This window comes from Pavona decussata, unplaced genomic scaffold (genome assembly GCF_977016875.1).
Source record: "Pavona decussata unplaced genomic scaffold, jaPavDecu1.1 SCAFFOLD_274, whole genome shotgun sequence".
In the NCBI taxonomy this organism is placed as follows: domain Eukaryota; kingdom Metazoa; phylum Cnidaria; class Anthozoa; order Scleractinia; family Agariciidae; genus Pavona; species Pavona decussata.
In genome coordinates this window covers 288,342-314,535 of record NW_028145676.1, presented here as the reverse complement: position 1 = coordinate 314,535, position 26,194 = coordinate 288,342, and the positions used below count along the sequence as shown (strand labels likewise).

The 26,194-nt window shown below is 38.2% G+C and overlaps 2 protein-coding genes across 2 annotated transcripts in view; both read right to left on the bottom strand.

Annotated features, from left to right (window-relative positions):
* The window catches only part of LOC146455417 (uncharacterized), a 61,235-nt gene that overhangs the window by 8,753 nt on the left and 26,288 nt on the right, over positions 1 to 26,194 (bottom strand). The window contains exons 2-6 of the mRNA XM_085094301.1: positions 1,874 to 2,127; positions 1,356 to 1,473; positions 920 to 1,042; positions 632 to 754; positions 326 to 448 (exon numbers count right to left, since the gene is read on the bottom strand). Coding sequence (XP_084950427.1) covers positions 326 to 448; positions 632 to 754; positions 920 to 1,042; positions 1,356 to 1,473; positions 1,874 to 2,127 — 741 coding nt within the window. The remainder of the gene's footprint in view (positions 1 to 325; positions 449 to 631; positions 755 to 919; positions 1,043 to 1,355; positions 1,474 to 1,873; positions 2,128 to 26,194) is intronic.
* On the bottom strand, positions 17,129 to 22,235 carry LOC146455419 (uncharacterized). The gene is made up of 5 exons (XM_085094345.1): positions 22,098 to 22,235; positions 20,505 to 20,779; positions 19,432 to 19,808; positions 18,052 to 18,302; positions 17,129 to 17,413 (listed from the first exon to the last, which is right to left on the bottom strand). The coding sequence occupies exons 2-5, from the start codon at positions 20,777 to 20,779 to the stop codon at positions 17,216 to 17,218; spliced, it is 1,101 nt and encodes a 366-aa protein (XP_084950471.1). The 5' UTR covers positions 22,098 to 22,235; the 3' UTR covers positions 17,129 to 17,215.

Here is a 26,194-nt window from a genome sequence, read left to right as displayed (position 1 = left end):
AATGGAAAGGCACATTATAGCTGAGTACATGAGCTTACCAAACTTATAGTATTTACCTTTTTCACATTTTTCTCCTGTAAATCCCAAGATCGGTTCTCACATGTTCTCAACGTGAAATTAAGCGTAACAAAATGTTACACTTCGAATACAACCTAACTTTGTTGGAACATATTTTTTTTTAGGATATCATACTTTCTTGAATTACACGATCGTTGAATTCGGCCAAAAATTGCTACATCTTGCAATCTGACCAGGGGATTAAAACATGACAAAAGACAAAGACAAGAAAGAGATTACCAAAGCGAATAAAACAACAAAGTTTTACCTGAACATGAGCGTCCGTCACCAGTGAATCCCGGCTTACAGGTGCAATTAAATGATCCATGGGTATTCAGGCAGGATGCATTTTCGCTGCAGTCGTGGATGCCTTTAGTGCATTCATCGATATCTAAAAAAATAAGAAATGACAAAAAGTGATTTAACTGTTTCGACAAAGAATAAATGAAACTGGTTTAATAATTGAAATAGCCAATCATTTTTTTGTTTCGTTGAAGGATTACAACAAATTGCTCAACGCCAAATTTACCTTAAGACAATAACCTCGAAAAATGAATAGAACGGCAAACTGTACCTAAACATGATCGTCCATCGCCAGTGAGCCCCGGATTACAGGTGCAATTGAAAGATCCAGCGGTATTGACACAGGATGCATTCTTGCTGCAGTCGTGGATGCCTTTTGTACATTCATTGATATCTGAAAAATGTAAAATTACAGAATCGAGATTAAACCACTTGGACAAGGATTAAATTAACTGCCTCAACAACTGGAATAGCTAATTGATTTTTTTTCCTGAAAACTAAACTTCAAAATTACTTCAACACAATAATCTAAAAAGATGAAAAGAACGGAAAATTGTACCTGAACATAATCGTCCATCGCCAGTGAACCCCAGATTACAGATGCAATTGTAGGATCCAGGGGTATTGACACAGGATGCATTCTTGCTGCAGTCGTGGATGCCTTTTGTACATTCATTGATATCTGAAAAGTGTAAAATTACAAAAATCGAGATTAAACCGCTTGGACAAGGATTAAATGGAACCGGTTTAACAACTGGAATAGCTCATTGCTTTATACCTGAGGGGTTACCACAAAGTGCTGATTTACTTTTACACAATAAACAAGGGTACAAGGGTACAAGGGTATAAGGGGGTGAGGGGTGTACCTAAACATAATCTTCCGTCACCAGAGAACCCTGGGTTAGAGGTGCAATTGAACAATTAAACAAGCTAATTATAAATGGAAAGGCAAATTAAAGCTGAGTACATGAGCTGACCAAACTTATAGTATTTACCTTTTTCGCAATTTTCTCCTGTAAATCCGGATGCACATACACAGAGGTACTTTTTGTCAGTGTAGCCAAACAGGCATTTGGCGTTGTTGATGCAAGGTTTGAGAATCGAGCAAAGATTCTGATGGGAAAAAGAAACACACATGTACCACACCGCTCCTATCCTCTCAAGCTAGGTCACAATATCAAATTTATTTATAAAGTGACGAACGAGATACAAAGTACCCAGCTGGTTATAATTACTTGATAAATGCTAGCCCGTGTAAAATAATGATGTTGTTAAAACCTACTATAGATATCATTGCAGGGAAAAAGTATCAATCACATGACTAACCAAGAGTGACGCCAAAACTTGCGACATGCTTCATCTGCTCGTGGCAAAGCTGAATAATTTCAATATATAATTTCGATTCAAAAAAAGGAGTACAATCTCTCTGCCATTTCTCTGCAATAGCGTTAGAATTTCCACTTATATATAGCATATCCACTTATAGATATATTTTTAGATCTACAGTTCATACCTCAGTGGCTCCATACGTCCAGCCAGGCCTTTTTATTACGTCTTCCGGATACTGGAAGTGATCCGAATTACTCAACTCACAAATCATTTTGTTGTCAATTACTGGTCCAATGTTGACTGAAACACACTCGCTCTCCATTAGGCAATGATGTTCGCATAATCGGAATCTGGATTCAATTGTAAGATTCAAAATGACGTGATCCTCCAGGTAATATCCATGATTTGGTGGCAGAAATTTGATAGTTCGACAGCTCCCTAAGAAAAAAAATAAAGTTCTTAGTCATAGACATCGTTAAAAAAAACTAAATAAATAAATAAAGGATGAATAAAAAACCCTGACAAAGAGAGGAAGAAAGAAAGATCGAAGGGATTTCTAACTTATAGGCTTTGTGATTGGCCTTTCGTTATGTGGTGTGATGTTCGCGTGATTAGGGTCAGGGTCCAAACAAATGATGAGGGCATTGTTGAGGTTTTTTAGTCTTTCTCTTCGCAACGGCTCAGTTAAAAGTTGCGTAAATAACTGCGAGGGTCTTTCTTCTATGTAATCTTTCACCCGCAGTTCAGACATATGTTTCATATATTCATAGTCATAGTAATATCTTTTTCAACCGAAGTCGCAAGAAGAATAGTGAACATGAGATTTAATTTATTACGGATTTACTCAGAGTTCCTTGAATGCGAAAACTATAACAGTATTCATCGATTTCTTCACCCTCACTTCCTAACCAGCGATAAGACTTTTTCCATCCCAGGCCTTTATTTTCTAATCCTAGATCTGTTGTTTAGTCGTTTAATATTCGGCTAGAGTACGCAACATCGATAAACTGCTGCTCTTATAAAATTGGCGCGAAAACAGGACGCGCTCTTCAGTTAACTTAGTTATTTAAGTCATTCCGCATATCTCGTATTTCGCATAATTATGTCATTCCGCACGTCATGCCACATGCCGTTCCCCAAACTCATTCAGTTCGCTTTTTACCCTCATCGGTTAAAGAACCAGCAGTATGTAAGACAGAGAAAAGTCGTCATGATTTTAGATTTTATCTAAAGAAACGAGTGATATTGGGGATCGAAAGTTTAAGTGCCAGAATAAAAAAAGTTAAATTAACATTTAGACTTGATCACAGACGAAATCTCGAATTTTGCACTCTGTCTAAACTAAAATTTTCGCTCAAAAATCCATTTGACTTCTTGCATGTCCAAAGAGTGATAGCTCAGCGTGATTTTTGCCAATAAATTGCATCAAAAGATAAAGAAAATAATATTTAGCTTCCATAATCAGTAACGATTCTAAGAACGTTGTATATACAGTGATAGTTTTACGGCCAGGTAAGTTAACGGAACGTTCGAGAAACGGGCGTCTGTAGGTCTAACGTCTTAGACGATGTAAACGCCTCTAACATAAAACAGCTAATGACGCCTTTTTTGTTTGGAATTAGCAATAAATTAAGACTCGTTTTCTCACCTTGCTGGGCATCAGTGCTGTATACCAGCCATGCTCCACAAAGATAACAGAGGAATAGGTAGTCGAGTATGGAGAAGTAACAACCTGCCATACTTGAATAGAAAAAAAAAATAAATGAAATGAAATGGAAATTTTTTCAAGGACCAATAAAGATATATGCTGTATTCATCATTTCAGCTATGGAAAATTCTTTGAGTTCCTACATGTACAGAAAGAATAGTCGGAGGTATCTTTTCCGTCCCCACAGAGAATTTCGTTCCAGTGAAGTTTGATTTTCACATGGAAGAGAAATGAACTAAAAATTAAGTATGCTAGCGCTTCTGCGACAAGTTGTCCGCAAAAATCTTCAACTCGAAGAACTGAAGAAGGGAAAAATGTAGTTAAATGCGACGATCTATGTCACTGGCATGGTCTATTATTTACCGTCCCCAAAGCACTAAGAGGCTAGTCTACAAACTAACGACACAAACCATCAGTGAGCCCATTATTTCGTAGCCTCAGACTAAAAACGTTATAAATTTGGTAAACCAAAATTATACTGGAAGCTTTTATAGGTTTATTTTTTAACCCGACAAGGAGCCGGCCCAATTTGCACTAAATTTTGTTAATAAACTACAAAACAAGGAACAACACACTCACCGCAGAAATCATTTTTAAACAAGGTTAATTCATACGGCCTTGAAGTAACGATCGAAAGGCAACCCAACCTATAATGTTTTCCAGCTTAAAGTATTAGTTAAAGGAGGTAATATATTTTCAATACATTGCGCCGGGTTGTAGATTTTACCGTTCTAGTGTTTGCAGACTGTTTAGATCTCCCATAATTTCAGATTTCTTAAACAATGTGGCTTTGTCGGTTATACGGGTGCGTCCAAGAGTTTCATTTTGTTGGAATACGTCTAGTTCGAAAGATATCACCAGTCTCCGTCGAAATCGAAACACAAATGTACACTGGCATGGGCCAAAATTGTCGTTGACGCGTTTGACAAGCCTCTCGCCTCTACTTGGTTTTATTGAAGGACACAATGCACCATGTAATTTTCTCATAAAAGAGCAATCCTTTCATTCTTTGTGGTTGCCAAAACTTCCATAATACGGCATAAAATATTTTCATGTTGTTTCCGTTAACAAGTCTTTTATCAGTGATAGAAACCGACGTTTCGGTGCATCTCTCGCCATTATCAAGGTTATGTAGAAAGAACATCACAAGAACATCCGTTCGAAAGACATCACCCGTCTCAGTGAGAAATTTGGATTAAATTGTGAAGAAAGAAAAGCGTTATCTTTGACGAAAGGTCACTTAAAACTTTAGCAACGTCGAAAAATTAATCCCATTTGTGTTCGGAGAAAAAATACGTGGTAAAATTACCGAAAAAAGCCCCCTAGCATTTTGAAAAGCCAACAACAGCTCGTAAATTCGAGAAAAAGTATTCAGTTCCCTAAAACTTTCAGCTAAAGAAAACGAACGGACCAAGCTGCGTCAACTTGTGAAAATATACCTTTTGGAAGTCATGAATTGATGCGAGATTTTTTAAGGTAACAACGTTTTAACTATTTTTGTTGGGTGCTCTGGGTTTTACGCTGAAAGGAGGAAATTGTCTACACACAAACTTGCATTTTGTAAGCAAAACGAGATTCGTTCTGGTCGCGCCGGGCACGTTTCTCTGCTTAAAAAGCGAAATAGGTCGAAATAGAAAGACAAATGTGCACTGACTTGGGCGAAAATTGTGCTTGACGAGTTTGACAAGGCTCTCGTCTCCACTTGGTTTTATTGAAGGACACAATGCACCATGTAATTTTCTCATAAGAGAACAGTCCTTTCATTCTTTGTGGTTGCCAAAACTTCCATAATACGGCATAAAATATTTTCATTTTGTTTCCGTTTAATTAGTCTCGTATCGTTGGCCAGAAATGCAAAAGAGAGAGTTCACGAACTGACAAAATCGTTTAATGCTCGAACTTATTTGTGTGGTAATATTTCAATTTCCTTTTGAATCTCCGTTTGACTTTCCTGTGTTAAAGACCAATAAAATAAATTTCACTAACGGCGGCCGAACTTGTTTACCTGGATATAATTGTTATTATTAGTTCTTTTTTTACCTTTCTGGGCATCTGAGTAGTACTGCAGCCGCACTTCACAAGAAATAGCAGATCAACAAACTCGAACTGAGACGATCTTTACCCCAGAACAATGATTCACTGTGTGTATAATTGGTGAATACGAGAACTAGAAAGATATGGATTGGAGGTTGCAGGTGAATATTGATCACAATTGGATGGAGAAGATTGTCATCCATCTGGGAATGACAGAGTTAAATAATGACACCAAACCGCTTTGTCGTCTATTTTTGATTGTCGGATGACTTTTAAGTAAAGATAGTAACTTAAGGACTAATACCAATTTGTTTTTCTTCCTTGATAATCTCTATCAGCAAGAAAATAAGAGAGGGAAAAAAAGAGATATGTGGAACACGTATATATTATGCTTGACTACGACGAAGATCCCTTACACAATTGTACTGAAAGTGACGTTTTCTTTTCACAGTTTCCGTTAGAAATATTGAAAACAGGAAGTTTTACCCAGCGAACAGGTCTCCCGCGTGGCGCTTGCGTAGGAGATAAATTAACTGGAGAGACAAAGTTTAGTACTAATATAAATATGAATGTATGAAAATATATTTGAACTGCAGTTGAAAGATGAAATAACAAAAAGCAGAAAAATCCTCTCAGTTATTTACGCAACTTAAGAAAGTTGCGCAAATCGAAAGAAAGCCTGAAATAAATTCAGGCAACTGCTTAGTTAAGTTGTGGCAATAACTGCAGCAAGGGCCTTTCTTCTATTTAATCTTTCACTGGCAGTTCAAATATATCTTTAATATATTCATACTAATTTATTCATCCTACACGGTTATATTACGAACACAAAATGTGCGCCTGGCGCTTGCATAGGGGATAAATTAACTGACAGAAAATTGAAAATGTCAATATGGAGAGACAGAATTCAGTACTGATATAAATATGAATGTATATTTTAACTGGAGTTGAAAGATAAAATAACAAAAAGCAGAAAAACACTCGCAGTTATTTACGCGACTTAAAAAGGTTGCGAAAAGAAAGCCTGAAAAAAATTCAGGCAACTGCTTAGTTAAGTTGTGGCAATAACTGCAGTAGGGGCCTTTCTTCTATTTAATCTTCCACTGGCAGTTTAAATATATGTTTAATATATTCATATAAATTAATTCATCCTACACGGGTATATTACGAGCATAAAATTTGACCTGAGCTCCCAGTTGGTTTGATGAGTAAGTTGGTAGAGCAAAATTTTAACTATTTTTGGTTGGGTGCTCTGGGTTTTACGCTAAACGAAGGAAATTCATACACGCAAACTTGCACGTTGTAAAAAAAAAACAAGATTCGTACTGGTCGCGTCGGGACGTTAATTTCTCTTCTAGTCTAAACAAACGAAATAGCTCGAAATCGAAAGACAACAGTACACTGGCCTGGGCCAAAATTGTGCTTGTCGAGTTTGACAAGGCTCTGGACGGTCTCGACTTGGTTTTATTAAAGGACACAATGCACCATGTAATTTTCTCATAACAGAGGAATCCTTTCATTCTTAGTGGTCGCCAAAACTTCAATAATACGGCATGAAATATTTTCATTTCGTTTCCGTCCAATTAGTCACGTATCGTTGGCCAGGAATGCAAAACCCAAAGGTCACGAACTGGGAAAATCTTTTAATGCTCGAACTTCCTTGTGTAGTAATATTTAAATTTCAATTTAAACACAAAATATGACCTGAACTCCCAGTTGGTTTCATGCCGGTAAGTTGGTAGAGCAAAATTTTAACGATTTGTGATTGGGTGCTCTGGGTTTTACGCTAAACGAAGGAAATTGCATACACATAAACTTGCACGTTTAAGCAAAAACGAGATTCGTACTGGTCGCATCGGGACGTTATTTTCTCTTCTAAACAAACGAAATAGCTCGAAATCGAAAGACAACAGTACACTGGCTTGGGCAAAAATTGTGCTTTACGAGTTTGACAAGGCGCTCGTCTCCACTTGGTTTTATTGAAGGACACAATGCACCATGTAATTTTCTTATAAATTTTCTCATAACAGAGGAATCCTTTCATTTTTTGTGGTCGCCAAAACTTCAATAATACGGCATAAAAAATATTTTCATTTCGTTTCCGTCTAATTATTCTCGTACCGTTGGCCAGAAATGCAAAAGAAAGAGTTCACGAACTGAGAAAATCTTTTAATGCTCGAACTTCCAGGTGTAGTAATATTTAAATTTCAATGTAAACACAAAATATGACCTGAACTCCCAGTTGGTCATAACAGGGGAATCCTTTCATTCTTTGTGGTTGCCAAAACTTCCATAATACGGCATAAAATATTTTCATTTTGTTTCTGTTTAATTAGTCTCGTATCGTTGGCCAGAAATGCAAAACAAAGAGTTCACGAACTGGCAAAATCGTGTAATGCTCGAACTTCTTTGTGTGGTAATATTTAAATTTCCTTTTGAATCTCCATTTGACTTTCTTGTGTCAAAGACCAATAAAATAAAGTTCACTAACGGCAGCCGAACTTGTTTACGTGGATATAATTGTTATTATTATTTCTTTTTTTACCTTTCTGGGCATCTGAGTAGTACTGCAGCCGCACTTCATAAAAAATAGCAGTTTAACAAACTCGAACTGAGACGATCTTTACCCCCGAACAATGATTCAATGTGTGTATAATTGGTGAATACGAGAACTAGAAAGATATGGATTGGAAGTGGCAGGTGAATATTGATCACAATTGGATGGAGAAGATTGTTATCCATCTGGGAATGACAGAATTAAATAATGACACCAAACCACTTTGTCGTCTATTATTGACTGTCGGATGACTTTTGAGGAAAGATACTAACTTAAGCACTAATACCAATTTGTTTTTCTTCCTTGATAATCTCTATACGGATAAAAATTAGAGAGGGAAAAAAAGAGATACGTGGAACACGTATATATTATGCACGACTAAGACGAAAATCCCTTACACAATTGTACTGAAAGTGGCGTTTTCTTTTCACAGTTTCCGTTAAAATTATTCAAAACAGGAAGTTTTACCCAGCGAACAGACCTCCCGCCTGGCGCTTGCGTAGCAGATAAATTAACCGACAGAAAATTGAAAATGTCAATATGGAGAGACAGAATTCAGTACTGATATAAATATGAATGTATGAAAATATTATTGAACTGCAGTTGAAAAATAAAATATCAAAAAGCAGAAAACCCCTCGCAGCTATTTACGCAACTTAAGTTGCGTAAAGAAAGCCTGAAAAAAATTCAGGCAACTGCTTAGTTAAGTTGTGGCAATAACTGCAGCAGGGGCCTTTCTTCTATTTAATCTTTCACTGGCAGTTCAAATATATGTTTAATATATTCATATTAATTTATTCATCCTACACGGGTATATTACGAACACAAAAAGTGACCTGAGTTTCCAGTTGGTTTGATAAGTAAGTTGGTAGAGCAAAACTTTAACTATTTTTGGTAGGGTGCTCTGGGTTTTACGCTAAACGAAGGAAATTGCATACACACAAACTTGCACGTTGTAAACAAAACCGAGTTTCGTACTGGTCGCGTCGGGACGTTAATTTCTCTTCTAAACAAACAAAATAGCTCGAAATCGAAAGACAACAGTACACTGGCTTGGGCCAAAATTTTGCTTGACGAGTTTGAGAGGCTCTCGTCTCCACTTGGTTTTATTGAAGGACACAATGCACCATGTAATGTTCTCATAACAGAGGAATCCTTTCATTCTTTATTTGTTGTTGCCAAAACGTTTATAATATGGCATAAAATATATTTAGTTTGTTTCCGTTTAATTGGTCTCGTATCGTTGGCCAGAAATGCAAAACAAAGAGTTCACAAACTGGCAAAATCGTTCAATGCTCGAACTTCTTTGTGTGGTAATATTTAAATTTCAATTTAAACACAAAATATGACCTGAACTCCCAGTTGGTTTCATAAGTAAGTTGGTAGAGCAAAATTCTAACTATTTTTGGTTGGGTGCTCTGGGTTTTACGGTAAACGAAGGAAATTGCATACACACAAACTTGCACGTTGTAAGCAAAAACGAGATTCGTACTGGTCGCGTCGGGACGTTAATTTCTCTTCTAAACAAACGAAATAGCTCGAAATCGAAAGACAACAGTACACTGGCTTGGGCCACAATTGTGCTTGACGAGTTTTACAAGGCTCTTGTCTCCACTTGGTTTTATTGAAGGATATAATGCACCATGTAATTTTCTTATAAATTTTCTCATAACAGAGGAATCCTTTCATTCTTTGTGGTTGCCAAAACTTCCATAATAAGGCATAAAATATTTTCAATTTGTCTCTGTCGAATTAGTCTCGTATTGTTGGCCAGAAATGCAAAACAAAGAGTTCACGAACTGGCAAAATCGTTTAATCTTCGAACTTCTTTGTGTGGTAATATTTAAATTTCAATTTGAGACTCCGTTTGACTTTCCTGTTTTAAAGACCAAGAAAATAAAGTTCACTAACGGACAGCCGAACTTGTTTACATGGCTATAATTGTTATTGTTATTTCTTTTTTACCTTTCTGGGCATCTGAGTAGTACTGCAGCCGCACTTCACAAGAAATAGCAGATCAACAAACTCGAACTGAGACGATCTTTACCCCCGAACAATGATTCACTGTGTGTATAATTGGTGAATACGAGAACTAGAAAGATATGGATTGGAAGTGGCAGGTGAATTGGATGGAGAAGATTGTCATCCATCTGGGAATGACAGAGTTAAATAATGACACCAAACCACTTTGTGGTCTCTTATTGACTGTCGGATGACTTTTAAGGAAAGATACTAACTTAAGCACTAATACCAATTTGTTTTTCTTCCTTGAAAATTTCTATGAAAAAGAAAATAAGAGAGGGATACAAAGAGATATGTGGAAAACGTATATATTATGCTTGACTAAGCTGAAGATCCCTTGCACAATGGTACTGAAAGTGGCGTTTTTTTTTTTTTCACAGTTTCCGTTAGAAATATTCAAAACAGGAAGTTTTAACTAACAAACAGGTCTCCCGCCTGGCGCTTGCATAGAGGATAAATTAACTGACAGAAAATTGAAAATGTCAATATGGAGAGACAGAACTCAGTGCTGATATAAATATGAATGTATAAAAAAGAATATATTTTAACTGGAGTTGAAAGATGAAATAACAAAAAGCAGAAAAACACTCGCAGTTATTTACGCGACTTAAAAAGGTTGCGAAAAGAAAGCCTGAAAAAAATTCAGGCAACTGCTTAGTTAAGTTGTAGCAATAACTGCAGTAGGGGCCTTTCTTCTTTTTAATCTTTCACTGGCAGTTTAAATAATATATGTTTAATATATTCATATAAATTAATTCATCCTACACGGGTATATTACGAACATAAAATATGACCTGAGCTCCCAGTTGGTTTGATGAGTAAGTTGGTTGAGCAAAATTTTAACTATTTTTGGTTGGGTGCTCTGGGTTTTACGCTAAACGAAGGAAATTCATACACGCAAACTTGCACGTTGTAAAAAAAAAAAAAATTCGTACTGGTCGCGTCGGGACGTTAATTTCTGTTCTAAACAAACGAAATAGCTCGAAATCGAAAGACAACAGTACACTGGCCTGGGCCAAAATTGTGCTTGTCGAGTTTGACAAGGCTCTGGACGGTCTCGACTTGGTTTTATTAAAGGACACAATGCACCATGTAATTTTCTCATAACAGAGGAATCCTTTCATTCTTTGTGGTTGCCAAAACTTCCATAATAGGGCATAAGATATTTTCATTTTGTTTCCGTTTAATTAGTCTCGTATCGTTGGCCAGAAATGCAAAACAAAGAGTTCACGAACTTGCAAAATCGTTTAATGCTCTAACTTCTTTGTGTGGTAATATTTACATTTCAATTTGAACACAAAATATGACCTGAGATCTCAGTTGGTTTCATAAAAAAGTTGGTAGAGCAAAATTTTAACTATTTTTGGTTGGGTGCTCTGGGTTTTACGGTAAACGAAGGCAATTGCATATACACAAACTTTGACGTTGTAAGCAAAAACGAGATTCGTATTGGTCGCGTCGGGACGTTAATTTATCTTCTAAACAAACGAAATAGCTCAAAATGGAAAGACAACAGTACACTGGGTTGGATCAAAATTGTGCTTAACGAATTTAACAAGGTTCTCGTGTCCACTTGGTTTTATTAAAGGACAAAATGTGTCATGTCATTTTCTAGTAGCAGAGGAATCCTTTCATTTTTTGTGGTTGCAAATACTTTCATAAGACGGCATAAAATATTTTCATTTTGTTTCCGTTTAAGTAGTCTCGTATCGTTGGCCAGAAATGCAAAACAAAGAGTTCACGAACTGGCAAAATCGTTTAATGCTCGAACGTCTTTGTGTGGAAATATTTAAATTTCAATTTGAACACAAAATATGACCTGAGCTCCCAGTTGGTTTGATAAGTAAGTTGGTAGAGCAAACTTTTAACTATTTGTGGTTGGGTTCTCTGGGTTTACGCTAAACGAAGGAAATTGCATACACACAAACTTGCACGTTGTAAGCAAAAACGAGATTCGTACTGGTCGCGTCGGGACGTTAATTTCTCTTCTAAACAAACGAAATAGCTCGAAATCGAAAGACAACAGTACACTTGCTTGGGCCAAAATCATGCTTGACGAGTTTGACAAGGCGCTCGTCTCCACTTGGTTTTATTAAAGGACACAATGCACCATGTAATTTTCTCATAACAGAGGAATCCTTTTATTCTTTGTGGTTGGCAAAACTTCCATAATACGCATAAAATATTTTCATTTTGTTTCCGTTTAATTAGTCTCGTATCGTTGGCCAGAAATGAAAAACAAAGAGTCCACGAACTGGCAAAATCGTTTAATGCTCGAACTTCTTTGTGTGGTAATATTTCAATTTCAAATTGAGACTCCGTTTAATTTTCCTGTTTTAAAGATTAATAAAATAAAGTTCACTAACGGCGGCCGAACTTGTTTGCATGGATATAATTGTTATTGTTCCAATTAATATTTCTTTTTTACCTTTCTGGGCATCTGAGTAGTACTGCAGCCGCACTTCACGAGAAGTAGCAGATCAAATAACTCGAACTGAGACGATCTTTACCCCCGAACAATGATTCACTGTTTGTATAATTGGTGAATACGAGAACTAGAAAGATATGGATTGGAAGTCGCAGGTGAATATTGATCACAATTGGATGGAGAAGATTGTCATCCATCTGGGAATGACAGAATTAAATAATGACACCAAACCACTTTGTCGTCTATTATTGACTGTCGGATGACTTTTAAGGGAAGATACTAACTTAAGCACTAATACCAATTTGTTTTTCTTCCATGATAATTTGTATGAGGAAGAAAATAAGTGAGGGAAAAAAAAAGAGATATGTGGAAGACGTATATATTATGCTTGACTAAGACGAAGATTCCTTACACAATTGTACTGAAAGTGCCGTTTCCTTTTCACAGTTTCCGTTAGAAATATTCAAAAAAGGAAGTTTTACCCAGCGAACAGAACTCCCGCCTGGCGCTTGCGTAGGGGATAAATTAACTGACAGAAATTTGAAAATGTCAATATGGAGAGACAGAATTCAGTACTGATATAAATATGAATGTATGAAAATATATTTGAACTGCAGTTGAAAGATGGAATAACAGAAAGCAGAAAAAACACTCGCAGTTATTTACGCAACCTCAGAAAGTTGCGAAGAGAAAGCCTGAAAAAAATTCAGGCAACTGCTTAGTTAAGTTGTGGCAATAACTGCAGCAAGGGCCTTTCTTCTATGTAATCTTTCACTGGCAGTTCAAATATATGTTTAATATATTCATATTAATTTTTTTATCCTACACGGGCATATTACGAACACAAAATGCGACCCGAGCTCCCAGTTGGTTTGATAAGTAAGTTGGCAGAGCAAAATTTTAACTATTTTTGGTTGGGTGCTCTGGGTTTTACGCTAAACGAAGGAAATTGTATACACACAAACTTGCACGTTGTAAGCAAAAACGAGATTCGTATTGGTCGCGTCGGGACGTTAATTTCTCTTCTAAACAAACGTAATAGCTCGAAATATAAAGACAACAGGACACTGGCTTGGGCCAAAATTGTGCTTGACGATTTTGACAAGGCTCTCGTCTCGACTTGGTTTTACTGAAGGACAAAATGCACCATGTAATTTTCTTATAGCAGAGGAATCCTTTCATTCTTTGTGGTTGCCAAAACTTCCATAATAGGGCATAAAATATTTTCATTTTGTTTCCGTTTATTTAGTCTCGTCACCGTTGGCCTCAAATGCAAAACAAAGAGTTCACAAACTGGCAAAATCGTTTAATGCTCGAACTTCTTTGTGTAGTAATATTTGAATTTCATTTTGAAACTCCGTTTCACTTTCCTGTTTTAAATTAAAGACCAATAAAATAAAGTTTACTAACGGCGGCCGAACTTGTTTACATGGATATAATTGTTATTATTATTTCTTTTCTACCTTTCTGGGAATTTGAGTAGTACTACAGCCACACTTCCCAAGAAAGAGCAGATCAACAAACTCGCACTGAGACAATCTCTACCCCCGAAAAATGATTCACTGTGTGTATAATTGGTGAATACGAGAACTAGAAAGATATGGATTGGAAGTGGCAGGTGAGTATTGATCGGAATTGGATGGAGAAAATTGTCAACGATCTGGGAATGACAGAATTAAACCATGGCGCCAAACCACTTTCTCGTCTATGACTGACTGTCGGATGACTTTTAAGGGGAGACAGTAACGTAAGCACTTATAGCAAATTTTTTTTCTTTAATAATTTCTATCAGGAAGAAAATAAGAGAGGGAAAAAGGGAGGTATGTGGAAGACGTATATATTATGCTTGACTAAAACGAAGATCCCTTACACAATTGTACTGAAAGTGGCGTTTCGTTTTCACAGTTTCCGTTAGAAATATTCAAAACAGGAAGTTTTACCCAGCGAACAGAACTCCCGGCTGGCGCTTGCGTAGGGGATAAACTAACTGACAGAAAATTGAAAATGTCAATATGGAGAGACAGAATTCAGTACTGATATAAATATGAATGTATTAAAATATATTTGAACTGCAGTTAAAAGATGAAACAGCAGAAAGCAGAAAAACACTCGCAGTTATTTACGCAACTTAAGAAAGTTACGAAAAGAAAGCCGGCCTGAAAAAAATTCCGGCAACTGCTTAGTTAAGTTGCGTTAATAACTGCGGCGGGGGTCTTTCTTCTATTTAATATTTTATCCGCAGTTCAAATATATGTTTAATATATTCATATTCATTTATTCATCGTACACGGGTATATTAGGAACACGCAATATGAGCTTCCGGTTGGTTTGGTAAGTCAGTTGGTTGAACACTGCACCACCATCGCAGAGCTCATCGGTTCAAATACTGCTCAAGTTTCGTTTTGCAACTGCTAGAGTTGCGCAAATAATTGCGCGGGTCTTTCTACGTGAATGACCTCCCTGATATTGTGGTGAACTCGAAAGTGGCCTCATTTGCGGACAACACTAAGCTGTACCGGAGGGTTGACTCCACCCAAGACGCTATCCTCCTGCAAAACGATCTAGACAAACTGGAGGCCTGGTCTATCTCCTCAGGCTTGGTTTTCAACTAGAAAAAATGCAAGCAGCAGCACATTACAAGAAAGTTCAATCCAGTTAAGTTCCAGTACAAGATAAATGATAAGCCGCTAGAGGTCACCAATCACGAGAAAGACCTCGGAGTCTACGTTAGTTCCGACTTAACGTGGAAAAAACACACGCTCGAACATTGCGCTAAGCCAAACAAGTTACTGGGGTTCATACGTAGATGTGCGATGGACGTTCTAAGCTCAAGCACCCGCAGAACTCTCTATTTAGCCATCGTACGTCCTGCTCTTCGCTACGCCACGCAAGTGTGGTCTCCGCAAACAATAGACCTCATAAGACGCTTCGAACACGTCCAGTGACGCGCCTCAAAGCTTATTTTAGATCTACCCTTCCTATGTGAGGAAAGCTATAGAGACAGGCTCTTGTCAATTGATATTCTACCTATCTGCTATTGGCACGAGTTTTTGCACTTGGTCTTTTTCTTTAAGGCCACCCATGGTATTGTTTGTGTATCACATAACGTGCTCCCTGAACGCATTGTTCCCACAAGGGTTACTAGAGCAAGCACTAGCAATGCAAAATCTTTCAGACCAAAGAAATACCGCACTTCTACTTATCAGCACTCTTTTTTTGTAAGAACTTCTAGAACCTGGAACACTCTTCCCCTGCAGTTAAGATATGAACAGGTAACTCTGAACCGATGTAAATTTCTGCTCGCCTCATACTACAAAGATGCACTTATTTCCCGCTTCGATATTTAGGACCCTAGAACCTAGAAATCTGTCTGTTTAAAATGTAATATGCCACGCAACCTTTCAGAGCCTATTTCGTGTTGTTGTTTGTTTACTATAGTTTACTATCTTATTCGAGTGTTAAGAACTTTGTTAATCTTGGGTCCACAGTAATTGGCGCGAGCTGTTGTGGTCACCCTGCCTTAACCCAGTACTTGTTTATTTTCTGCTTACGTTGTCATGTTCTGTTATTAGTATAGCTTTATTATAGAAGGCGAGGTTTAATAACGGAGAAACAACAACAACAGGATATTAAATGCGAATTAGGGAGAAACGAAGACTCGGAAAGGGAGATTGGTTGGACGCATCTCGATGCCTTAATGTGACAGCGTGAAGCTGTTAATGAGTTCATATGTGCTAGATGCCTTAATGTGACAGCACGATGCTGTTAGTGAGTTCATATGAGTCAATACGTGACTGTGTAGCCGCGCGATGCGGTTCCAGTTGATAGCCACAATTTGACCCTTTCTCACCATAGAATCTCCAGTAGCTCTGTGGTTAGAGCATCCGATCAGATCCCGCAGGGTCGTGGGTTCAAATCCCATCTGGGATTCGGGTTTTTTTTTTCGAGTCTTCGTTTCTCCCTAATTCACATTTAATATCCTGAAGTCTAATAAAACACTATTTAAAATTTCATTATGCAGGCAATTAACTGGCACAGTGACAGTTAAGCGTGAAACAAACAACGTGTGGTTACAGCCAACTGCAAAATGAAACAAGTTTTTAAACACTTCTTTCGTGTGATTATGAGCAACAGTTTAGTATTAATAACTGATCACGTTTTGGAAACGCTCTGTGAACTCGTCGTTTAATTTACTCCATTTTTTTTTATATCAGTGTTTAGTTGAAGTGATTGTTTCCCCAGAGTTTCGACGACATCAAATCCTTCCTAGATAAATTTCTAAAAAGTCAGGAAGTGTGAAGCAATCCTCTTCACCTTCCCTCTCCCGGTCTGGATTGGACGTTGCCGCATAATACAGAGGCAGTTTTGCGCGTTGATGAATATCAGAAAATTGGAGCTCAGTAAGGGCTGTTGGAATCCAAGATTGGGGCTAGGCACGTATTTATTGAAGAAAGTCAGATGCTGTGTGGTAAATTTAACAAAGCAGCATTTTCCTTTACTCTCGGTTTGGTCCATCATGTCGCTATTATTTTCCTTCGCAGTATCAGCGTTGGTTAGTTCACTTTAGCATTCAATATCAGGCAAAAGAAAAGGAACTAAAAAGTAAGTTGAAGAAATCAAGCTCTTTATTGGCAACAAATGGCACAGACACGATATGTTTACATTATTTAGTATATTTTGCACTGCTTCACTTTTTCCTCATGGTGATGATGTGGTCTCTCGTCACAAACATCAGGAAAAACTACAAGTGACTACGATTATTAGCTATCTAGCGCAGTCAGTATCTTTTCAAAGCCTTCTCAGTCACCAGTGCGTGCCCTGTGAAAGTTGTCACTCCTGTCCAGGTTCCACTCAGATCGCGTTCACCCAGGAGATTGCCTTTTTCGTCAAAGAACTTTTCCCGAGCCTTGAATCCGACGTTTATTTCCTGCTTGAAAATTACAATTTTCACCTTATATTCCGTCTTTGCAGGCACCTAAGGTAAAGAAACTCACAATTATTATTTATTACTCAATCACTGCTTGAGCAGGGAGTCAAGTACAGAACAGGGCCGCCACCAGTGGACTAGGTGCTCTAAACATTCTGTTTATTCCTTTCCATACTTCCATTGGTTCCCGAGAAAATTTATTGTACAGCTTGAAATGTTTTTTCGATAGTCCTCACCCGTCTGGGACCTCACAAAAAGAAAATTATGGGTGCTCTCGTGAAAGCCTCACATACTTTAGATCATCGATTTTGTGTAACGAAGATAAGGGTTGCATTTCGTTCAAATCTGATAAACTTAGATACCCTATTAATTTATTTCAATGGAGGGAGGAGGGAATATTCGAACAAACAGAACTCCATTTGTCACAGGGATAGTTGAAAGAATTAAAACCCACCACGTTATTTCGGGTAAGATGTTATCAAATAATAACAAGTCTAGATATATAACAAAGCACTTAATGTATGGTCCCTCTGGAAACTAGTTTGTTTTGTTTTCCTTCGAGTCCTGATGTTTCCCTCGACTTTGCCTCTGGAAACATCAGGACTCGAGGGAAAACAAAACTAACTGTTTCCCTCGACACCATACATTAAGTGTATATTGTTGGCGGACAATAAAGATACACTTACATTGAAGTTACGCTCATAGGTAACCTCCTCTGTATTTTCCTTGGAGTTTGTGTAAATGTATGTCCCATAACCTTCCGCTGTAACTGATACCTGCCATTTGGAAATAGCACCTGAGAGTTCTCCAGAGTCGATGGTAGTCGTCACACTCAGTTTCCATCCGTGTTCGCTGGAGTAGCTGGAGGACGTCTTCTTTGTCCATTTCTTGGTGAATTTCCACGTCAGTGCAGATGAACCGCGATTGACGGTTGTGTCTGAAAAGGAAGTCCCTTCATATCAATCACTGAGGCCATTATAAAAAATTTGGGCTGATGTCAATATTTGCAATTTAAACGAATTGGTTTTACAGTAAATATAAACTTTAATTGGATTGCATGGTGTAGTAAACCTCAAAAACCGTTCAAGTATTATTATCATAAATGAATAAAAATTGAAATTAAAAGTGTCTTTGCCTCTGTTCTACAAAAGCTCTCTCCAACCGAAGCAAGTTTCGTTTGCACTTTAGCTCGTGATTTTTTTGTTTGCGTGTTTGTTAAAGACATTAAAAATACTGTTCAAACGCAAAGACCGAAACCTTCAAAATTGAGCTTTTAAGATAGATAGGTTGAGCAACATCAGATTTACTTGTTGCTTTGTGTACTCAATCGTCCCTCCTCACAAAGCTTCTTTATTCTCAGATGGAATACTAAAGCAACCGTTCTGTTAATTCCTACGAGCAGTAGGAAAAGCAAAAGCAGTTATCAAAACCAGTTTAACAAGCGTAAACGTTTTACACCGCTACGATAATCTGGAAATTCCGACGATGGATTAAGGAAAGGATAAGTCAACCGATTCTCAGATCGACTGAAGGGCATGGAGAGGTCTGTTTTAGACTGCATTTAAGCTTTTGCTTTTTGAGGCTAGAGCGGGATTATAGAGTGGTTTATACACTTAACCTTAGCTTAAACCCTTAAAGGCAAAGAAGTACTAAATGAATACGAAACGTAGCAGAAACAATGTGTATAAAATAGTTAAAAAAACACACTAATCTAACTGATAAGGTTGACTCCAATGATACCCAGGTTAAAGTTAGCAAACTTTGTAACTCTACAAAATAAGAACTTGTCTTAGAATTTTGGGGAATATATATTGTCGCACAAAGAAGATACTTAAAACAACGCACGTTTTCAGGATCAGTTCAGCGTTATAGTATCTAGCGACCCGTGTGCCTGTTTCTCAGTTCGTTTTCAATTGGAGTATTTTCAAATGCCTCTACAGACCATAGTTACGACCAGTCATCTTGTGGCTGTGTTTGTCTCCTAGTGAGGTATATGCTTTTGTTTTTGTTGACAAACTGTCAGAACTTGATAATTTCAGTTAAACATCAGCGTTACGATTAAATACCTTGTAAGATGGACTCTGGTTTAGTCTGGATGTTGTTAGAATTGAGATCATCCACGTGAGTGATGGTCACGTGTCTTCGAGCCGTTTTGACCTGGCACAGTACTAGAGCATTGGTCAAAGTAAAACTTGGCTTTTGACTGTAGTCGTCTCCACAGTAAGTTACCCAGGAATAACGGCTGCTTTTTGTACAAAAGCCCAACAGATCTTTCTTTATCCAATTTCTATGACAATCTTTGACATCCGCCTGTTTCAAATAGCAAGGGATCCAAGCCTTGCCGGTGTTGTACTCTACTACTTGACAAGGTTTGTTCTTGTAGACGTAATCCCTGAATGAGATCCAGACGTACTCAATTCCAGTCTGGGAAAGTCCATACTTCCTAATTAGAAGATAGGAAAACAAAATTGATTCAGTGCTCACTGAAATAGAGTCAGGATTTGAAGAACCGAGCCGCACACCCCCCACCAGAGGTTCCGAGAAGTACTACCTCCCTCCCTCCGAGCAAATGAAAGGAAGTATTGTCACCATTTATGATTTTACCTGGTATGATTTTACCAGCGCGAGGTTTGTTATTTGTACGAGTCGACCCTCTCAGGTCTAAACGTTTTATTGAGCGAAGAGCCTTTTTCTTGAAAACAGCAGTTTTTTGAGCTAAATGAGACGTGCAGTGACTTTATATCGATAAACCTCCTCCTTATTAGTATGCGGTGTTTTATCTGCTGATAAAACACTCCTCATTAGTATGCGGTGTTTTTCTCGTATGCTATTTTCCAACGTTCACAAAAGCATAATTGTTATGACTTCTATTGACACACTCTTTTCCAGGAATGTTTTTGAAGCCGTTTAAAAAATTCACAACACATGTTTTATCGGGTCTAAAACCATTTGGCTGCCCCTCGCGGTTTTAAACCCGATAAAATCTCCTGTTCGTTTTTTAAACATTACATAAAAATTCCTTGAATCAAATTTTAAAACTAATTCTCTAACTTGTACTGAAGTACTGAAATCACCTCCATTTAACCATACAATCGAGTCGCAGACATTAAATTTGAGAAAAGCAGATAAAGTAACATACCGGAGCACATAGAATTCGCCGCTTCCTTGCTCTCTTTCCCATCCCCACGGAAAATAAGCCTTACATTTGCCGTTGTCATCATGATAACCGATAGGATTTGCTCGTCCATATCTATTCCAGTAAGGAGACCAAGCCGGTATGTGCTGGTCTGGGCCACCAAAGGAGTCTGCAGGAGGAGACCCGTAGCATTTCGACCAGCGGCCCACCTGGCCCGCCTCAGCAAGGTCCAAAATACTCAGGGCTGCGAGAAGCAGCGCAAGTGGCAATGACTTCATCTGGTGAAACAAAAGTATATGTTTATGTCATTAGGTTATTGTGCAATGCTAGAAGACACCTAGAGAGCCTCAATATTTTGATTGAAAATGGAGATTACGCTAACGTGTGGATTACAAATTTATTTTGATTAAAGTACTTTGCAGCAAAGTTAAAGGAAGGTTTCTGTACCATACATATCATGTATACATTTTGGGACTCGACTCTATTCATGCCCGTTCGTCGTGTAAGAGGGTTTAGTATGGTAGTGATCATGTATAATTAATACTGGGGCTGTGCGGAAATCTTTCCAAAGTTTGTAATTCATCGTATAAATCGAGACAGCAATGCGAGGTAAGTTAATTTATAACACATGAGACATATAATAATCTATACAGAAATAAAGATACAAACTGGATTGACGAAGTAAGATAGTTTTAAAGTTTTAGGTGGTATAATTTTCTGCACATGATTATCGTAGATGTATCAATGTGGCGTGCCAAGTTTAAATGTTGTTAACTAGTTGAGGCAAAATAATTATTTTTCTAATTTCTGAGTACCAACCCATGTACTGTCCTTCTTATATATGACGCAAGTCGTCTTTTTATGCGCGGAATGAGTGACTGACGAATGACGAGGTCGAGACGACCTTGAGAAAGTCTACGTTCTTTTACGAAGAATTTGAAATCAGTTGAGAGTACGGGCATTTTGACACATTTAATTGTCCGGCTTAAAATTGAAAAATTGAAGAAACTTTCGTTCTTTCCTTCTCCAGAAAGAAAGCGAACAAAAAAACAAACAAACAAACAACGAAAAACAGAGATTAATTTCACGATAGCGTCACAGGTTTGACCACATTTGATTGCGTTTTCGGATTCTGGATTCTCGATTTTAGGTTAACGTTTCACGGTCATATACCGTTTAAACACGAAACAAATTGGTATCCAGCGACTCGAAAAAGGCAGACGATTGAAGAAGTATGTTTGATTACAGATTACCTGATTCAAGAGCAACCGACTTCTACTATCCCTATTACATGTAGCAAGCTTGTTAAAGGCGTCTACATGAACTTGAAAACGGCAGCCCAAATGTTTCAGATTAGTTTCATCCACAGCCAAAAACGTGTATAAATAGTTTTCTTTATCAGAACAGCGTTTTAAAGAATTTTGATTTAACTTCTCGTCTGCAATTGTTGAAAAAGTGCCGTGTGTTTTCACCGCCGCTCTATGACAAGTGACGCTGGATAATCTTCAGGAGATGAAAGTCCTTTTTCAGACGCTTGAGGGAGAGTAAAAAAAAGTGGCTGATTTATTCGACCCCTTTTACTCAAAAAGCGCTTACCTTTCTGGATCAGTAGCAGTTATTGCTCTTTCTGTTTTCCTTGATCAGACTGCAAAGAACGGTTCTTCAACTCCAGCTCGCTTCACAGTTCATCCGCTTTGTCAACCTGATTTATATTGCCTCATGAGTCAAAAAAACATGTTCAGTGTGAAAGTTTCCATTCCCAATGGGCTGCCTTCCCAGGTGGTATACAAATTTACATGTGCAGGCTTTAACGCCTGCTATGTCGGTGAAACCACTGGATTATCTTGGCGCCAGGGCTCGCGAGCACTAACTTTCGGATCGTAATTCCCACATCTGCAAACATTTGCAGCGTTCTGAGTCATGCAAGAATCCATTTTCTGGGGATTGCTTCTGCATTTTGGACTCGATTCACTTTCCAGCTTAAGATTGAAAAAAGCCCTACAGTTTGAATGGGAACGACCCGCCCTGAACAAACAACTTAAAAGGCGTTAATTCAACACTCTTACTTTAATTTTCGTCGTTGCTGTTATTCATCACTACAAATTTATTGTTCGTTTTCCATACTGAGAAGTATTTTGCTGTATCGCTATAGAATTATACAATATTTTCATTCCGTACACTTCATTTGTTTTCGCTATTGTTGTTGAATCCCTTAAGTATTATGTAATATTTTCACAGATTTGTAATAACTATTATATTTCTACAACTTATAATCAACACTTCGTTGTCAAAATCAAAAATGCTAACAAAATCACATAACAAAGAAGTTTGTTGGGTTTTATAACCATTGCCTTTTATTATGTTTGTAATAAACTGGCGAAAAACTCGCGCGTGAAATCTTAGACAACGTCGTTGGGTAGCCAATCACCTCGCGAAAAACAGTATTCACTCGTTTGATATACATTCCATTGAAAATAAGTTGTCCTCTGCAATTTGAATCGGAAACTGAGTGACTGAGCTTAAAACCATACGCTACAACGCCGAAAGGTAGTCTGGAAAATACCCAATAAATTTCAATAAAATCCCAGAATCCATATTGCTGCGTCTTCGCTGTACGGTCGAGGCATTATGGATTTAGCCTGTTCCAGGCTCCTAGAGAGAAGCGCGAAGGAGAGGGCGAGGGGACGAAAACGAGGGGGGCTGGGGAGAGAAAAAGAGGGGAAGAAGAGGAGCCTGTAATCATTCTCTTAAACACCTCATGCCGGTATACCAGCTCCCGGTATACCCTCTGATTGGTCAGTTTTGACAGTTCAGACATCACTCAAAAGATATCGCGAAAGAGTCAAAATGGCGAGTGTGTCACACGCGCGTGGTTTTGATGAGACTGAGTTTAATTCAATTTTAGAGAATTGTCTTCGAGATTTTCCGCAAGTTAAAGTACTCAGGAAGGAGCAAAAAGCGTGCCTTCTCAGTCTAGCTCGTGGGAAAGACGTTTTCGCCATTCTACCCACCGGTTTCGGGAAGAGCTTGATATTTCAACTGTTTCCTCGAGTACGTCTCGAGTGCTTTGTGCTCAAGTGAAGTCAAGCCGTTGTCAACCATTATAGTGGTTTCTCCGTTGGTTTTAGTGATGAGAGATCAGGTCGAGCAGTTAAAACAACTAGGGTTCTCGGCCGCAGCAATAGGAATTGGCGACGAATGTATAACAAATGCTATAGCTCTCGAAAGCAAGAGACAACAATGATAAGCTTTGAAAGACGAGGATCTGTTAGACACTCATATCCGTGATAAACAAACATCCTGCGGCAGTTTCAATCTTCCCGCAGTGATATGCAATAGCATAAGCTATTGAATTCACGAATTCACGAGTAAAGAAATCCACGGATCCTGTATCTTCACAGATAAAATTTATTTAGCGCTACCTGAAATCTTGCAGTTAATCCTATCCGCTAAACTTTAACAAATGCCACAGAGCTAGCATACACAATGGCATATCAATATCTAATCCTAACGGCTCAGAATAGTCAGTAAGAAACTCTCCATTCAGTATATATGAGAATTCCCCCTCACGATCAAGATAAACACTATTAAGCAGAGCGGTCGCATCACGTTTTGATCAAAAGGGAAGAAGCTCTTATACAAAAGGAAAATCGCTTAAAGACATGCTTGCATTGTAAAAGCTTTTATCAAAACAACGCACACACAGTGGGAGTCGTGCAGGTCTGTCAACCGCATTTTAACATATTTAAACGTGCCATAAATTCTGGCAAGGATCCACGCACAAATGAGGCAGCTGACGCTAGAAAGCTCTTCGTTTCTTAAAAGCTTGCGAAGATACAACCAAACGAAGACACAACATCTGCCAACACTAGAGTCTCGTCGCTCGATATCATAACGTCGCGTTAATAGGTTCCTTATTTCGAACGGCGTTGAACAAGTACACCCGGGGAACTTTCGTTCCAAGACACGTCAAATTTTTTTGGCAAAATCTACAGGATTTTGAGGGTTGAAATCTTAAACCCGGAGAACCTTTCGGTGTCCGCGACATCGAAGCGATGTAAGGACAACCGCGCGAACTCGAGAACTCGCGTGAGTACTCGAAACCCGGACAATGAAAAGTTTGACATTTTGACATGTTGACACATTTTGGAAAAAGTGGGCGGCATGAGGTGTTTAAGAGAATGATTACAGGCTCCTCTTCTTTCCCTCTCTTCCTCTCCCCCACCCCCGTCGTTTTCGTCCCCTCGCTCTCTCCTTCGCGCGTCTCTCTAGGAGCCTGGAACAGGCTATTATGGATTCTGAGCGTTTATTGAAATTTGTTGGGTATTTTCCAGACTACCATTCAGCATTTTCGCGAACGCTTTAAATATTTTTTGGACAACCTTTGTCGAAACGGCTGTATGTTAGGTTGTAAACATTGGTAAAAGTAACCGGAAATGGAAAGGCAGCCGAAGCGGAAGTTCGTAACGCGTGACGTAGGTCACATACATTCGGGACAGTTTTACGAGAGGAAAGGACGTTGGCGAGACGTAGTGAAAATAGATGTATTAATCTTGTTCAGCGACAAATACGATGTTTGAAGTGCTCTGTGTTCACTGTCGTTTTATGGGTAGCCCATACGCATATTTTGGGTTTTTGTGGGTAGTACACTGTATAGTACTCTACCCACTTTGTCGTCAAGAATGAGCACAAACAGGTCCGCAACGCCTGTACAGCACTACCCACATGTACGCTATGCGTGCCTATTTACGCATGCTTTTATTTTCTTACGAGAAGAGTGTAAATCCCACAAACTGTTCATTCATTTATTATTTGTTTATTTATTTACTCTGTTGGGTCTTAGCAAAGTGATATATGAACATAACTGAACTGTAAAACCTGACAACTCTTCTCTTCCTTTAAGTCATTTGGTTTTTAATTAACGCCTTCTAAACGGAATTCGGTTTGTAATAGTATGGTACAAAAAATTAATATACACTTGAACTCCCAAATGCTATCAGTATTTATCTTCTCCTTACCATATCACCACTTGATCGAACTTGAGAGGGGCAAGAGAATACGACAAATGATCAAGATAAGAGATAAGGAGAGAACAGAAAAGACAGTGTGCATTTTGATATTCTAGAAACTATAAGAAGACTTGTACGCGCTAGGGATGGTGGGATTGTTTGGGTAGGCGGATGGACATCACGCCTACGAATAAGGGCATTTTCCGGCGTTTATTCGGTGAAGCGTAGCTGTGGTTAAGGACGATGCCTACTAATAAAGAAGTATTTTTGTTTGGTTTATGACTATGCGGGGAAAGCAGATCTTAGCAAGGGCTATTGAAATCCAAAAATAAATTTAGGGATAACCACGCATTTTTTTAGAGACAATTAAGCAACAATTATTCTAAACAACAGTAAAATACAAAGAAATTCATGGCGTTTTGTTCAAAATTGAAGCTTTTCTATCTCTGAAAAATGCATGGTTATCCTCAATTTTCTTTTTGGATTCCAAGAGCACTTGCTAAGTTCTGCTTTCTCCGCATAGTTTTAAACCGCGTAAAAATATCCCTGTATTAGTAGGCACCACCCATAGGAAACTCGAGTATCTTGAAATGCGCGGAACGTATGCGCAGTAACAAAAGCAGAAACCGTCCTTAAATAGTTTTCACCTAAAACAGTATTTCCTATACAACTGACGGCCATGAA

Coding starts and splice junctions, on each gene's coding strand:
- LOC146455419 (XM_085094345.1), bottom strand. CDS start 20,779: ATGAAGTCATTGCCACTTGCGCTGCTTCTCGCAGCCCTGAGTATTTTG. Junction 19,809..20,504: donor GGCGAATTCTATGTGCTCCG/GTATGTTACTTT, acceptor TCTTCTAATTAG/GAAGTATGGACTTTCCCAGA. Junction 17,414..18,051: donor CCTATGAGCGTAACTTCAAT/GTAAGTGTATCT, acceptor TCTTTACCTTAG/GTGCCTGCAAAGACGGAATA.